Source organism: Bombus flavifrons, chromosome 4 (genome assembly GCF_040668555.2).
Source record: "Bombus flavifrons isolate JBK064 chromosome 4, iyBomFlav1_principal, whole genome shotgun sequence".
Lineage (NCBI taxonomy): Eukaryota > Metazoa > Arthropoda > Insecta > Hymenoptera > Apidae > Bombus > Bombus flavifrons.
In genome coordinates this window covers 15,026,561-15,040,374 of record NC_138445.1, presented here as the reverse complement: position 1 = coordinate 15,040,374, position 13,814 = coordinate 15,026,561, and the positions used below count along the sequence as shown (strand labels likewise).

At 28.7% G+C, this 13,814-nt stretch overlaps 4 protein-coding genes across 7 annotated transcripts; 1 reads left to right on the top strand and 3 right to left on the bottom strand.

Moving 5' to 3' along the window:
• Window positions 1-1,564: 1,564 nt before the first annotated feature.
• Window positions 1,565-3,429, top strand: Mpv17 (Mitochondrial inner membrane protein MPV17). 2 transcript variants are annotated; one of them, XM_069110717.1, is made up of 5 exons: window positions 1,565-1,656; window positions 1,774-1,978; window positions 2,073-2,188; window positions 2,387-2,608; window positions 2,692-3,429. In XM_069110717.1, exons 2-5 carry the CDS (start codon window positions 1,882-1,884, stop codon window positions 2,815-2,817), a joined length of 561 nt encoding a protein of 186 aa, XP_068966818.1. In that variant the 5' UTR covers window positions 1,565-1,656; window positions 1,774-1,881; the 3' UTR covers window positions 2,818-3,429. The 2 variants fall into 2 exon arrangements, with proteins under 2 accessions (XP_068966818.1, XP_068966817.1); XM_069110716.1 differs by having other exon boundaries at window positions 1,567-1,978.
• Window positions 2,121-7,273, bottom strand: Gclc (glutamate--cysteine ligase). Of its 3 annotated transcripts, none has more exons than XM_069110708.1 (10): window positions 7,255-7,273; window positions 6,665-6,965; window positions 5,916-6,025; window positions 5,555-5,740; window positions 5,300-5,472; window positions 4,992-5,206; window positions 4,516-4,884; window positions 4,085-4,435; window positions 3,828-4,009; window positions 2,121-3,733 (listed from the first exon to the last, which is right to left on the bottom strand). In XM_069110708.1, exons 2-10 carry the CDS (start codon window positions 6,812-6,814, stop codon window positions 3,565-3,567), a joined length of 1,905 nt encoding a protein of 634 aa, XP_068966809.1. In that variant the 5' UTR covers window positions 6,815-6,965; window positions 7,255-7,273; the 3' UTR covers window positions 2,121-3,564. The 3 variants fall into 3 exon arrangements, with proteins under 3 accessions (XP_068966809.1, XP_068966808.1, XP_068966807.1); XM_069110707.1 differs by lacking the exon at window positions 7,255-7,273 and adding an exon at window positions 7,073-7,241; XM_069110706.1 differs by lacking the exon at window positions 7,255-7,273 and having other exon boundaries at window positions 6,665-7,066.
• A 901-nt stretch (window positions 7,274-8,174) lies between these two features.
• RpLP0 (ribosomal protein LP0) lies at window positions 8,175-10,371 on the bottom strand. Its single transcript, XM_069110711.1, has 5 exons — window positions 10,264-10,371; window positions 9,614-9,701; window positions 9,118-9,528; window positions 8,680-9,024; window positions 8,175-8,429 (listed from the first exon to the last, which is right to left on the bottom strand). Exons 2-5 carry the CDS (start codon window positions 9,665-9,667, stop codon window positions 8,286-8,288), a joined length of 954 nt encoding a protein of 317 aa, XP_068966812.1. The 5' UTR covers window positions 9,668-9,701; window positions 10,264-10,371; the 3' UTR covers window positions 8,175-8,285.
• A 1,168-nt stretch (window positions 10,372-11,539) lies between these two features.
• On the bottom strand, window positions 11,540-13,668 carry Spt-I (serine palmitoyltransferase subunit I). Its single transcript, XM_069111146.1, has 2 exons — window positions 12,426-13,668; window positions 11,540-12,323 (listed from the first exon to the last, which is right to left on the bottom strand). Exons 1-2 carry the CDS (start codon window positions 13,321-13,323, stop codon window positions 11,818-11,820), a joined length of 1,404 nt encoding a protein of 467 aa, XP_068967247.1. The 5' UTR covers window positions 13,324-13,668; the 3' UTR covers window positions 11,540-11,817.
• Window positions 13,669-13,814: the final 146 nt, after the last annotated feature.

The following is a 13,814-nucleotide window of genomic DNA, read 5'->3' as shown; positions in this document are numbered from 1 at the left end:
AACAAAAGATTTATCGATTAAATGTCACAATTATTTATCAATGATAACTATAATAATTCTTCATTTTGTATATTTACTTTTGCTACCATAATAAAGCATATTGACAAGGCATAAATCGCTCGCTTTTCTATATGATTAACTCCAATCAAATTCATTTTTATTATCATTAATTAATAATTGTTGAGTTGTGTCCAGACATATTTTTTAAAAACATAAAAATTGTAATAGTTCAAAGATTATCTCAATTTGTAATTAATTATCGAAATACAGGTATTTTGTTTTGAAGTTTATTTCGTTTAAATAAGAAGGAAAATTCAAAATTTTTGCTTAAAAATATAACTTTATTCAATTAGGTATTGTCCGTTTTTGTCGATGACCTTTTGCCATCTTTCAGGCAGTGTTATAATTCCATGTTCATAAAACTTCTGACTTTTACCAGCAAAAAAACTGTATTAAATGTGATTTTAAATCATCGGCGTCATTAAAAAAATGATAATCTGAAGGCGCAAGGTCACAGCTATATGGTGGATGTGACAACACATCCAACCTATTTCTAATAATTTTTGGCGAGTGATCAAAGATGTGTGGGGCTTTGCATTATGATGCTGGAAAACAACATCTTTACGATTTGCCAATGTTGGCCGCTTTTCTTGAACTGTACCGTTCAGCTTAGCGAGTTGTTGAATGTACACGTTTGAATTAATTGTTTGGTTTCTTGGTAAAAGTTCAAAGTACAGGATTCCTTCATACTGAGGAAACCAAGGTAAGGGTCAACATATGGGTCTCAGTAACTTCAACTAAACAGCCAAATCGTTGAATATTTTCCAGTGAAAAAACACGAGAAAGAGATTTTGACGCTTTTTTTTCAAGGCTTCATTCCCATATACGGCACGTAACTTCTTGTATACTTGCGATGCGTTCTTGATTTTTCGGATATAATACAATAAAATACAATTTTTTTACTAAATTAAAGGTGGAAGTCCAACAACAAGAAAACAATATAGCTTAGATGCTTTGGACACGTTGACAAAACAAAAGAATATGCTAAGACCACCTATTGACAAAATCCGGATTCACTTAGTTGTCAACCCAATAGTATAGTTAATGGATTAATGACGTCATTACTCATACCGTAGAGAAATAAGGTAGGGGAACAAATTGCGGACGTAATGCGGAAAGATGTAAGAAGAAATTTATTTCATGTGATATGAGCGAGTTGTAGAGTGATAGCGAGGGTAATATGATCTCATGTTATCGTTGGTGAGGGATTTTACTTGGCAATGGTAACCCTGGTCAGCGGTACTATATGGGTAACAACAATTCAGCCTGAAATTCCCCAAGTTCTTAAACGGCTGCACAACACGATCACGTCTTTGGTAACAGAATACCAAACAAATACCTGGTAAAATATAGTACACATGTACATGTACATATATTTTTAAAATAAAGTATCTATAAGTATATTAAAACATTATTTACTTTTTATAATGCAGTTTTATAATTGATGACAAAAACTAGGATTGATAATATCAGAGAGGAATTTCTTCTCTTGTAACATAAAATAGATACATAGATGTATGTGTGTGTTATCATACATGCGTGTATGCGTACTATGATTCTATGGATTAAATAAAATCTACTATACTACTGTAAATTGTAAGTTTAATAATCCACGTGTTTCACATTGTTACATATTATCACATGTCGTGTATTTATTAAATCTCATGTAACTTGAATTAAATGTACTAATCAAATGTATTTTCAATAAAATAGTTTCATAATATGACAACCATATACATTATGTGTACGTAATATCAGATTAAAGATACGTAATATGCATGAAGTTAAAAAGTAACCAACAAAATTTTAATAACTTTTAATATGATAATGACACATCCTATGAACATGTTGGGTGTTGTCAAAATATACCAAAGGTTTCTAACAAGATATCCGTTACTCACTCAAGCGGTACAAGCGGGTAAAGAACATACATATACAGCATTTTTGAAGTATCAAAAATTCTTTTATTATTATACATATATTAATAGTTATTTACATTTTTAAACGAATAGGTACGTTAATGGCACTTGGAGATCAGATTGCACAAAATCTAGTTGAGCGAAGAAAAATTAAAGATTTAGATTTTATAAGAACAGCTCAGTTTGGATGCATAGGACTTTTCCTTACTGTAAGTAAATTTGATGTAAAACTGCAAAAATGTTTGATTTTTATTTATAACATGTATGATATTGATTTACTAAAGCTTAATAATGCATATGATTGTAAAATAATAATAAAATCTATAAAATAATTGATTAAATTGAATAAATTATACATTTGTTGCATAAGCCTTTATAAAATAAATTCCATTAAATTTATATGGCAGGGTCCTGTCACACGAACTTGGTATGGAATATTAGATAAATATATTGGCTCAAAAGGAGGAATTGTAGTATTAAAGAAAGTATCTTGTGATCAATTATTTTTTGCACCTGCATTTTTAATAGTTTTACTATCAACAATTGGTATTATACAAGGAAATGACTTAGAACAATTAAAAAAAAAATTGTATAATGAGTACCCAGATATTTTAAAAAATAATTACAAGGTAACATATTAAGACAATATATATCTAAAAATATTTAAAAATAAATTATGTGAAAAGATTTGTGAATGAAAAATTTGTTTTAGATTTGGCCTATGGTACAACTATTTAACTTTTATTTTGTACCTTTACATCATCAGGTTTTAGTAGTACAATCTATAGCTTTGTTATGGAATACTTATATCTCTTATAGGACAAGTTCAGGAAAATAAAAATAAGAATATAAAATAAGTAAAAATTTATAAACATATTTTTTTAAATACAAATGTTAATACTATTAAATTTTGTTAAGTATTGTTCACAATAAAATAATAAAATTCGACTTTTGGGAAGAACTACATGATATTTATCATTAAATAAACAATATAGTATTGTAACATAAAACAACAATAGCATTATGGACAATGTAGATCCCAAAAGTTCTTCGTTATAAATTTAAAAAAATGTGTTTTTTCCTATATTATGAAGTACATTTGACCTTGAAGAAAACGACTGCTGTTCGCTTATTTCCTAAAATTGATGTATGTAGGACATGTTTCATTGTAATTTAGTAGTTGTTATTTATGTTTAAGCATATCAACATCATAATTTATATTGTATGTTTATATTAAAATTTGTCCTCTAATTAAACTGCTATTGCAAAGTAAATTGTTACTTTTTACAAAAGTATATATTTTTTTAATGTACTGGGTATAATATCATTTTATGGAATGTTACCGTTTTTAGAAACCATGAAATTATTGGACGTGAACACACAATATTTTAAATGTTAAGTATGTACAAGAAGATCTGAAGTGCACTAAAATAAACGAAAATTAAATCTATATTAATTGTTATCTATTTAAGTCATTGTGTATTTATATTATATATATATAATATATATATATATAATATAATATATAATATAATATATATATCTATTTAAGCATATTTAATCCATTGCCATTAACAACAATAATTCACATGGGAACCTTTTCCGCTTTTGCAACTGCTGCAGGTATAGTTTCATTAGTTTTTGATAGCATACACGTTCCGAGTAATTCTGGACACGATATTTCATTAGATATAATCTTTTGTACTTTTTTTAATAAGTCATAGTTGATGCGTTGTGTTATTACAGAATCGTTTCTATATAATAGAATATAGGGTTAGAAATATAATAAAAGTTTTCATACATTTTGCACAGACACATACACACATATATACTAAATGACATACGTACTTGTACTCTGGGTGTGAAACAACTTCCTTCCTTAACCATGCAGCAGTCGTTAATAATTCTCCAGAAGCTCTTTTTTGTATGAATTTTATATATGCTTGTACAGTACAATGTGTATCCGCATCTACATCCATACTAGCTAAGTACGAATTTACTAACGGTATTAAACCCGGAAAAATACCATCCTGATACAAATAATATATTATAGGATATTTTTGAGATCTATTAATTGATTTCATTCATGAACAAAGTATTAATACCTTTCCATTAATAATTTCGTTAACAGTAAATTCTGTATACTCTGGTTGTCCATCATCTTGCTTTTTTGCGTCTGATGTAATATCTCGACGGAACCAAAATTTTTCTGCTGTAACTGCATTTCTCCTTTGTGCTCGAGCCATATTTTTATCAACTTTACTAATTGGTATCAAAAGGTTTAATTTATAACTTAAAATAACTCTTGTAAGAAGGACAATAAAACAAACTATTGCAGCATTTTCAAAATCCGTAATTTGAACTTCGCATGGACGAAATTCAACACGCCATCCTATAGATGAATTTGGCGGTGGTGGCTTGAATCGCATAGTTTGCCAATTAGTCGATTGTATGTTCTGAAATTTTATATTCTGTGTTTGTATACAAAGCTAAATTTTTATAGATAAACTCAATTGGTAATAATAATGATAATTACTTCAAAGTGATCAGTATCCTCCAAATCATTTTGATGGACTTTTTCAGAAAATAAAGATACAGTATCTCTGATAAATAAATGAGCTATATGTTGTGCAAGTAATTTATCAATTCCATTATCTAATAGTTGTTTATATACTTCATCATCATATGTTAAGGGAACATCGTTATATTTTTCTCCTTGTTCACTAAGATATGAATCAATAGAATCATATCTAGATTTACTAATTCTGAATTTGTTTTCTTCCAAAGGCTTTAAGCCACGTTCTTCTTGTGTTCTGCAGTCTACAGAGCAAGATATCACATTCCACCGGCAATCAACGTCGCTTATATATCCTCGATAAAATGGACTAGCAGCAGTTAGAGCCAACTGTCGAATGTTAAATAAATGTTCTGTAGAGTATGCGCGAAAGAATATGCCAACTTCGTGCCTTCAAAGCTTATGAAAACACAATTATATTTTAACATGTTACTGACCATTATTGGACATAAAGGCGTTAATTGGTCGTATAATGTCCTTGCTTCCTCTATGTTACAAGCCTGAAAAGTAAGTTGTAGACAGCAACAACCCATTCCAAAACCCATGGCATCCATGTAAATATGATCTTCTCTTGCTGCACAACTTGATTCATCTTCAATAAAGGGACTAAAATCCTCTTTAAAAGGACTTGAAACATTTTTATCTTTATAAACTGTAAAGAAACACTTCATGTCAAGTTCTAACTGAATTTTTATATTCATAAAAAGATACACATGTACAACTATTAAATATAATAAGTACATACTAGGAATGTTTATAGCAACTTTTTCTCCACGTCGTAGTCTTATATTTCTCGTTAATGTCTTAAATCGCGGATGACCTGGATATATAGCTTCATCTGGAAAAAATAAACTTTTTGATGCCCCTGAATTTGGAGTTGGATGTGTTGGTGGATCTGTGAAATCATATGCTCCTGTTCTGTAAGAGAATATTTAAGCTAACAATGTATTTCATACATATCAAATATAATAAATTTTGATAAAAATACTAACTTACATACCTAGGAAAATTAGTTAAAGACATTAAAACTTCATTGGGTTCAAGTAATTTTGAAGCTTCTTGCCTTCTATATCTCATGTTAGCTTCAACAACATTAAAATGAACTAATAAGCCACCATATGGTTTCCCTGGTGTGCCTTCTAACATATAAGCACCATATTCAGGTCTCCATAATGATTTAATATTGCTGTGAAACAAATTATTTAAATATTTTAATTATTTTATCATTATTAAAAAAAATATAATTATTATTAAAATATATTGTTATATATTTAAACAGCTAACTTAAGATATATTTCAGTAATATTTGTAATTTACATCAATTAAAATTCTTTTTAAAAAATAAAGAATAAGATACTTACTCTGGATCATTATATTCTTTTTCATTTAATATTTTTAATATTTCTGCAGCTCTTAAACTAAGCTTTGCAGTTTTTGCTTTATCATCAAATTTAATAAGCATATATTCAACCTATTTAGAAATCACATTAAAAATATTAATAATTTAAATATGAAAATAATAGTGATAAGAGTAGATTTAAGAAATACGTCAATTTTGTTATAAGTGGGCGACATATCAATAAAATATAGCAAAAAATGTTGAATCATGTATCTAAGACTGAATTGTAGTAGGAGAAAACTCAAGGTCATTCCTTACAGTAGTTTAATATCTATAATTGCTGGAAATATTCATTCATTGTCTCTACAAACATTAATCTCGTAAGAATGTTATAAAAGTTCAAACAAATAAAAGTAATATACAGATAACAAATAGATAATGAATTAAGGTCTAAATTTAATTTTTTATCAAAATTATATTTTTACAATTGCACATGAGATATAATAACTACATTATTATATTAAATTAGAAATAATATAATAGAAATAATATTTATCAATAAAATTAAAATTATTCTTTAAAAATTAACATAAGTTAATAATAGAAGATATTGCGTGATTTGTATTTCTATCATTCCGTATGAAAATTACACGAAAAGAAGATAACGTGCTTCCTAATAACTTAGCATATATATGCAATAATATTATTGCATGACATTACGATAAATGTTGATAAATGTCACATAACGAAAATGTAAGAAATAAATATTACCTCATCGCCCCATTTGAGTATATCACCCTGTCGATCCCTGAGTCTCTTGTATAGGTTAATGAATTGAATAATTCCATGTTTCCGAACATGGTCAGCAAGATTTTTCGTTTCTTCCCAGGTTAAAGGGCTTCCTTCGGATAGTAATCCCATTATTATACAGGACAATTAATATAAGCTTTTTTTTTTAATTTGACACTTGAAATAAAATTTCGCGCAAGATCGACTTAACCCGATTTCTGCCGAGTTATATCGAGGTACAATCTTAATTTCACGTTCACGCACGGAGAAACCGCCACAAATCCTACAATGAAATAAAGTATAATACTGCTTTGTAGACTAACTACAGTCTTTTATGAGTATCCCGTCACTTCAGTGATATATAACTACAAGGTAATCATATCCTCCTACCACAACGTTCCGACTAGAAACACTTGGAGATATTGGCTTAAAATATTGTCAATTCATGTTTCAATTGATAAAACTTAGGTAATTGTATAGTAATAATTGTTTTCTTTAGATAGCAATATACCATTCTTTCCTTGATAGATAATCATAATATAACATTTCTTTGGTCAGTCCAGATGACTCACGTGTGTAATTAAACAGATTAACCCTTCGCAATACAGAACGAGGATTCCGGTAGCCGGGTCAATCGTGGTTCATATGTATGTACTGTTAAGAACTTATTAATGTAGATTCTCTATAGTCGTGCTTATAGACTATAGTCCGCTACATATTTTATATCTTATCAGTTATATCATGTAACTTTTTTCTTAAATAGAAATGCGGTCTACCTTAAATGAAGCAAAATGAAACAATAAATTTGTACATTATAGGTAAATGATACTCTAATTTAAGTAAATAAACATTACAGACAGTATTATTTGTTACATAAAATTGTTTATTTATGTATAATGTAAATATAAATAAAAAAGAACTTGAATACAAAAGGACATTTGTTCTTAATTTTTACGTTTTTTCTTAAAGCGCTATGTTTCGGTTTTGGGAGATATCCCGCTAAAGGGATGATCAATTTTATCACGATAGATATACAGTTCTTTTACTGTTACGTTATCCGAGTGACCTAGCCACAGGAACGTAAGAATTAATTATTAATATGGATGAAAAATTCGATAGATAGATACTGATTTTATCATATGTTTTAGCATGATAAAATAAAGAATTTGTACATAAATTTATGTAATTTTAATTATTTTATAAATCTTGGCTATATACAAACCAATAATATTGACTCTTATAGTTAAGGTATTTAACCATAAATAGTTACCGACTAAATAAAAATCTTTGACATATCTTCAAAAGATTCTTTATACTTGTTATAATAAAATTTTGATCCTTATTTTTAAAATTTTTACTTTTATCAATTATCTTTTGATATCATATCACTCGTTTAAATGGTGTAATATTTGCCTTTATTATTGATATAAATTTGTGAAAATAAACGAAGGTAACAAACAAGTAAAAGGATTGATTAAACTGATATGCAACGTATGTTATGAATCATTTTTTATTTCAGTGTCGTATGTGTTGAAGGTTCAGATTATTAAAATATTCACATCATTAATCATGTAATACATATATATGTATGTACATTCGTATTTTAGTCGAATAAACCGAATCCCATATCTTCGTCTTCTGATTCAGATTCCTCTTTCTTTTCTTCTTTCTTTTCCGCGACTGGTGCTTCTGCAGCAGCCGTAGCTGGTGCAGCAACAGAAACTGCAGCAGCAAATTTACTTGGGTCCTATAAAAACGTTAGATAATGTTAGATGGGTTTTAATAATTACATGTAAGCTATACATAGTATATGTTATCAGACTGCATTTTACGCATTTTTCAACAAGAATCTTAATAGTGCCAGTGGGTTCCACTATTTCTAGCTCTGGCACTAATTACATAAGATTTTCAGCAACATGATTCATCACATCAATATTTTAGGAACTTATTACAGTATGTGTTGATGAAAACTGAAAAATTATGTGAATATAACATACCTTGATGTATTCCTTAATTGTAGCTGCTTCTGGAAATTCAATATCAGTCACAGCAGCAATGGCCAACAGATTCTTGAATCCATTAGCAATACTGTGAGGAGCACTAGCTACTGTAGGATAGCCAATAGCTAAACACACTGCAGCTAAGTTTGCCACTCCAGCCATGAATTTTTCCCTTAGATCTTCTGGTTTGATGTCCAAAATTTCAGGAGCAAAAATAGTACCCGAATCATAGACTTGTTCAACAAGTAAACCATATGAAAATGGAGAAATGTTCAACATATTTAAAAGAGTGGCTTCAGATGCACCCACTTTATCACCTGGTTTTAAAATATGTACATCGTTCTAAAACATAATGAAATATAATTTTTTGCTTGTTATTATATTAACCTTTTACTTAGACAAAAGATATTAATTTAAATTGAATCATATGCTTACAATAATTTCAATAGTACCCTTAGAAATTTTGGTAGGAATGCTCAAGGCTTGAAAGAATGATGTTTTCTCAGGTCCAAGACCAGTGTTTTGAGCAGGAATAATTACACTTAGTGGTGCAATAGCACCTGCTCTAGCTGGTGCTCTGACTTTGTTTTCCAAAAGTTTGTCCCTTACTTCGATTAAGTCTCCACGGGTAAAAACAAAACCAACATTTCCACGAATATGTGGAAGAAGTTTTTCGAGGGCAGCATTGCGTTCAATATGACCACGAATAGCTTTCCTCATCATTGTGTTCTTTCCCATTAATACAACAGCATTCCCACGAAGGGACATACGGATTTGTTGCATTTGTTTAGAGCCGACATTGTCAGCACCCACAATGAAACATTTTGGGTAATCATCCAATAGTTGCTATATAAAAAATATATATGTATAATGTAGATATGAATTAAATATTTTAGTGACGATATCGCGATAAAATATTTGAAATACTCACAACAAGTTTTGTAAAGTAATTGGATTTCCATGTTGCCTTGTCCTCCCTACCCATCTTGAAGTGTGTATAGGGATAAAACGTTTAAGGACTAAAAATAAAAAGGCTTATTTATATATAATTTACTATTGATATTGTACGGCGTTTCACAAAAATTAAAATCAGACTACACGCATGTGTAATGTATAATCTTGTAATTCGCACACAGATGGGTTCTACTATTTCTAGCGTCTGTATGGTTCTCGAATTATCAGACGTTTTATTTTATCATCATATAAAATATTTATGAAAAACAAATATTGTATAAAAACATACATAATTCATCACACATATAAGTATATGTAGACAATAAAATTTGTACATGTACTTCCATTATAAGCATATATGATAGTTTTATATGTATAAATAATCAATACTTTTAAACATATAAATTATAAATACGAAAATATTTAGGGATTACTAAAATTAAGGTTATGTGACCGCATGGCATATACATATTGTTTATTTTCACTTGAATAATCAAGAATATCTTATACCTTCTGTATTTTATTAATACAACATGATTTAAATAATGTTATAAAATGATTTTTATAAACACAAAGTAAGTAAGCTATTATTTTATCACAAAAATAATGTGGAATAAATTTCCTTACCTCAGCAAAAATTTGCGGATGCAATGTGGAAGAAAGAGGAAGTTCTTCCTTCTCCATGACACAAAGATTTACCGGATACGAGCCTCAGGAAAATCATTATCCAAGCGCGAATATTTAAAAAATGTCTAAATGCACATAAAGAAATAAAGTTACATAGAAATAATAAATTTTTAAATACGCTGTTTTCATAATACGTAAGTTGAATAGTTAAAAGTAAACGATATCTCGAAATTAAATTACGGGAACAGTATGGTTGTTACCATTAATGCCGTTGAATTTGTTTTTTCATGGTCTACAAAGATATTGAAAGATAAATATATGGTTCTATTTAAAAAAATATCGACCTTGAAGTCTCATAAAAAGATGACTATAAAAGAGAAGCTATTTCCTAGTGAAATCAGGTCAGAAACGGCTCAGAAAACGGAAGACCACGGAAAACATCGCCGAAAAGGATCGTTTTCGTAGTGCAAATAATATTGCTGCACAGATAAACTACAAAAACGATACACAAATTAGTGCTAGAACTGTTAGGAGAAGATTAGAAGACTTTAATTTAAGAGGACGAAAACCCCCCAAAAAACCACTGCTAAGTTCTAGGAATCGAAAAAGACGACTTGCATTTGCTAAACCTCAAAAATCCAATCGAGAATTTGTGGAGCATCATAAAAAAGACAGTACAAGGTTATAAGTCGAAAAATTTAAATGAACTTTACAATTGAAACAGCTTGGAGTAATATTACGGTAGATCAATGTAAAAAATTAATTAATATATTTTATGCCAAGAAAAAGTGATAAGAAATAACGGATATTGGACAAAATATTGAATTTAAAAATTAATATTTTTTGTGTAGTCAAACTTTTAACCGACAAAATATTATACAGATTTTATTTCTTTTTTATAACTTAGCTACTGAGCAAAATATCAAAATGAAATTTTTTTGTAAGTGTATAAACAAATGTCTAATTAGTTAATACCAAAAATAAAACACTGTATTTATATTTTTTATGGAAAGTAAATCAATTATTTATTTTTTCCATTTCATCTTAATCTTTTATCCGCTACTGATGACAACAAATGGGAGAGATATTTTGTGGGGCCATCCTGTATATGCAAAATTATATTTAAGAAATAATTGATTACAAATTAAATTTGAAATGCAAGCTATTAACTTAGTCTAAACATTAATGTTATTCTTAAGTATAATTATTCTGTAAGTACTACTATAATATGCATTGTTATAGCATAAAATGGATGATAAAAATCTTACATTGCTTTATATTTATTTATTCATTTGAAATTACACATAATATAATCTATATTTAATTCAAAATCAGTTTTAAATTAATCTTTATAATATGATATATTCATCACAATATGAAAATGGCACAATATTATATAAAGAGTAATGTCAAATTTGTCAGAAAGGAGAATACTTTGCTATATATAATCAATTAATATATAATCAACCATATATTGATACAGAAAAATAATTCATGTGTAAAACATATATTAATTTTAAAACACTGGTTTTAAATTTTTTCTTTTACTTTCAATTATACTGATAGTATTTCTTCAGCACAGTTTTTCAATACATTCACTGCAAAATCAATGTCACTTTTGTTGAGAAGTGTAGAAACGCAAAGCCTAAGACTAGGCCTAGGTACATTTCTCTCTGCTTCTAAATAGGCAGGAGTTATGACTGCTAAATTATTTTCAATACATTTATCAGAGATTTTAGAAAGCAATTTTTCTTCTGTAGCACGGTCTTTCTTATTCTTTAAATATACATGTTTTACTGGGGATTCTGGGAAACTTGAACATTCCAGGCAATGAATGTTTTGCAGTCCCTCATTTATGGCTATGCAATTATCTCTTAATGATCTAAATAGCTGTGGATTATTTTTCATAATATTTAAAGAAGTAATAGCAGCAGTTGTTAAAAGAGGTGGTAAAGATGCAGAAAAACAATATCCAAGACCAGATAAGCGTTGGTGTTCAATAATAAATGATGTGCCTACACAAAAACCTCCAATAGACCCCATTGCCCAATCCAGAGAACCTAAAAAGTATAAAGTATATAAAATATAATACAAATTATTAATAGAAATTAAGATCTATAGTAGTTTATTGTTGATAATTATAATTGAATAATATTGCTTACCCATAATCATATCAATTTCACATTTAGGAACATCAAAGTGTTCAGTGATACCTTTCCCATGTTTACCAAGGGTTCCAAATGATATTGATTCATCAATAAATATCCTCAATTTATATTGCCTGCAGAGTGCAACCAATTCTGGTAGCGGACAGATATTTCCAGTATTCATATAAATACCCTCAACTATTAGAAAGCGCTTGATTTTAGCTGCTTTTTTAAGATTTTGTTCATCAATTTTTGCTTGTTTCATCAATAAATTACTAAGATCATTTACATCATTATGTTTAAAATAAGTAATATTAGCCTTAGTTGCATCTAATCCTTTCTGTATAGCAAAATTTGCTTGTTCATCTACAAATATAAGATCCCTGCGTTTACAATAAGCTGCAATTGCAGATGCAATTGTACTAAATCCATATGAATATACAACTGCTTCTTCTGTATCTGTATAATCTGCTAAACGTTCTTCTAATTCAAGATGAACATCCACAGTACCATAAAATCCACGTGGACCACAAGAACCAACTCCATACTTTCTTATTGCTGCTATTGCATCCTTTTCTATTTCATTATTTTCAGTTAAACCTAGGTAATTGTGTGTACCTAAATTCAAGCAATCTTTCCCATCTACCACTATTCTTTTACCAGCTCTAGATGTTATGCATCTTGGATTCAAAGATATATGATTCATCTGTGGATTATTTATGAGAGGTTCAGGATTCCATTCCGCAAGTTTCCTTTCTATTTCATCTTCAGTTAATGTTCTATCTCGACTGAAATATCTCTTGCTAATAAACCGAATAAGCCACAGAATTAAGAATGTTTCTAGTAACACATAACATTGAGGTATAGTACTCCAAATATTCATTGATTCAATAAATATAAATTTTGTGCTCATGTTTTTGGTCGTATGATATTTTACAAATACCCTGTTTTTATTTTCGTACAACTTCTAACGTGACTTAATCACCTTATGTAATACTTTGTATTACTTTTGATTATTATACTTGTGCAAAATAATTGTAATGAACATATACAAAACTTATCACTCTTTGAAGTGTTACACGTAGGAATGATATTAATAATTGTACTCTAAAAGCAAATTGGTACGGCAAAGTATTAAGAAAGTTTTCATTTCATACTGATAAATACTCTTAACAAAGCATTAAATAAAACTAATTATGACTCAACTTATCAGCAGTGATTGCGCCTTGCGGTTACTTCTTTCGAAGAACCAAATAAAAACCAGGTGGCAGCACCGATATATATATATTCACATGTATGCATACACACGTATACATATAATATCAATACGAAATATATATATGTGAAATATTATTTTGAAATATATTTATCATACAAATTTTAAAGTCCATATAAATACATTTT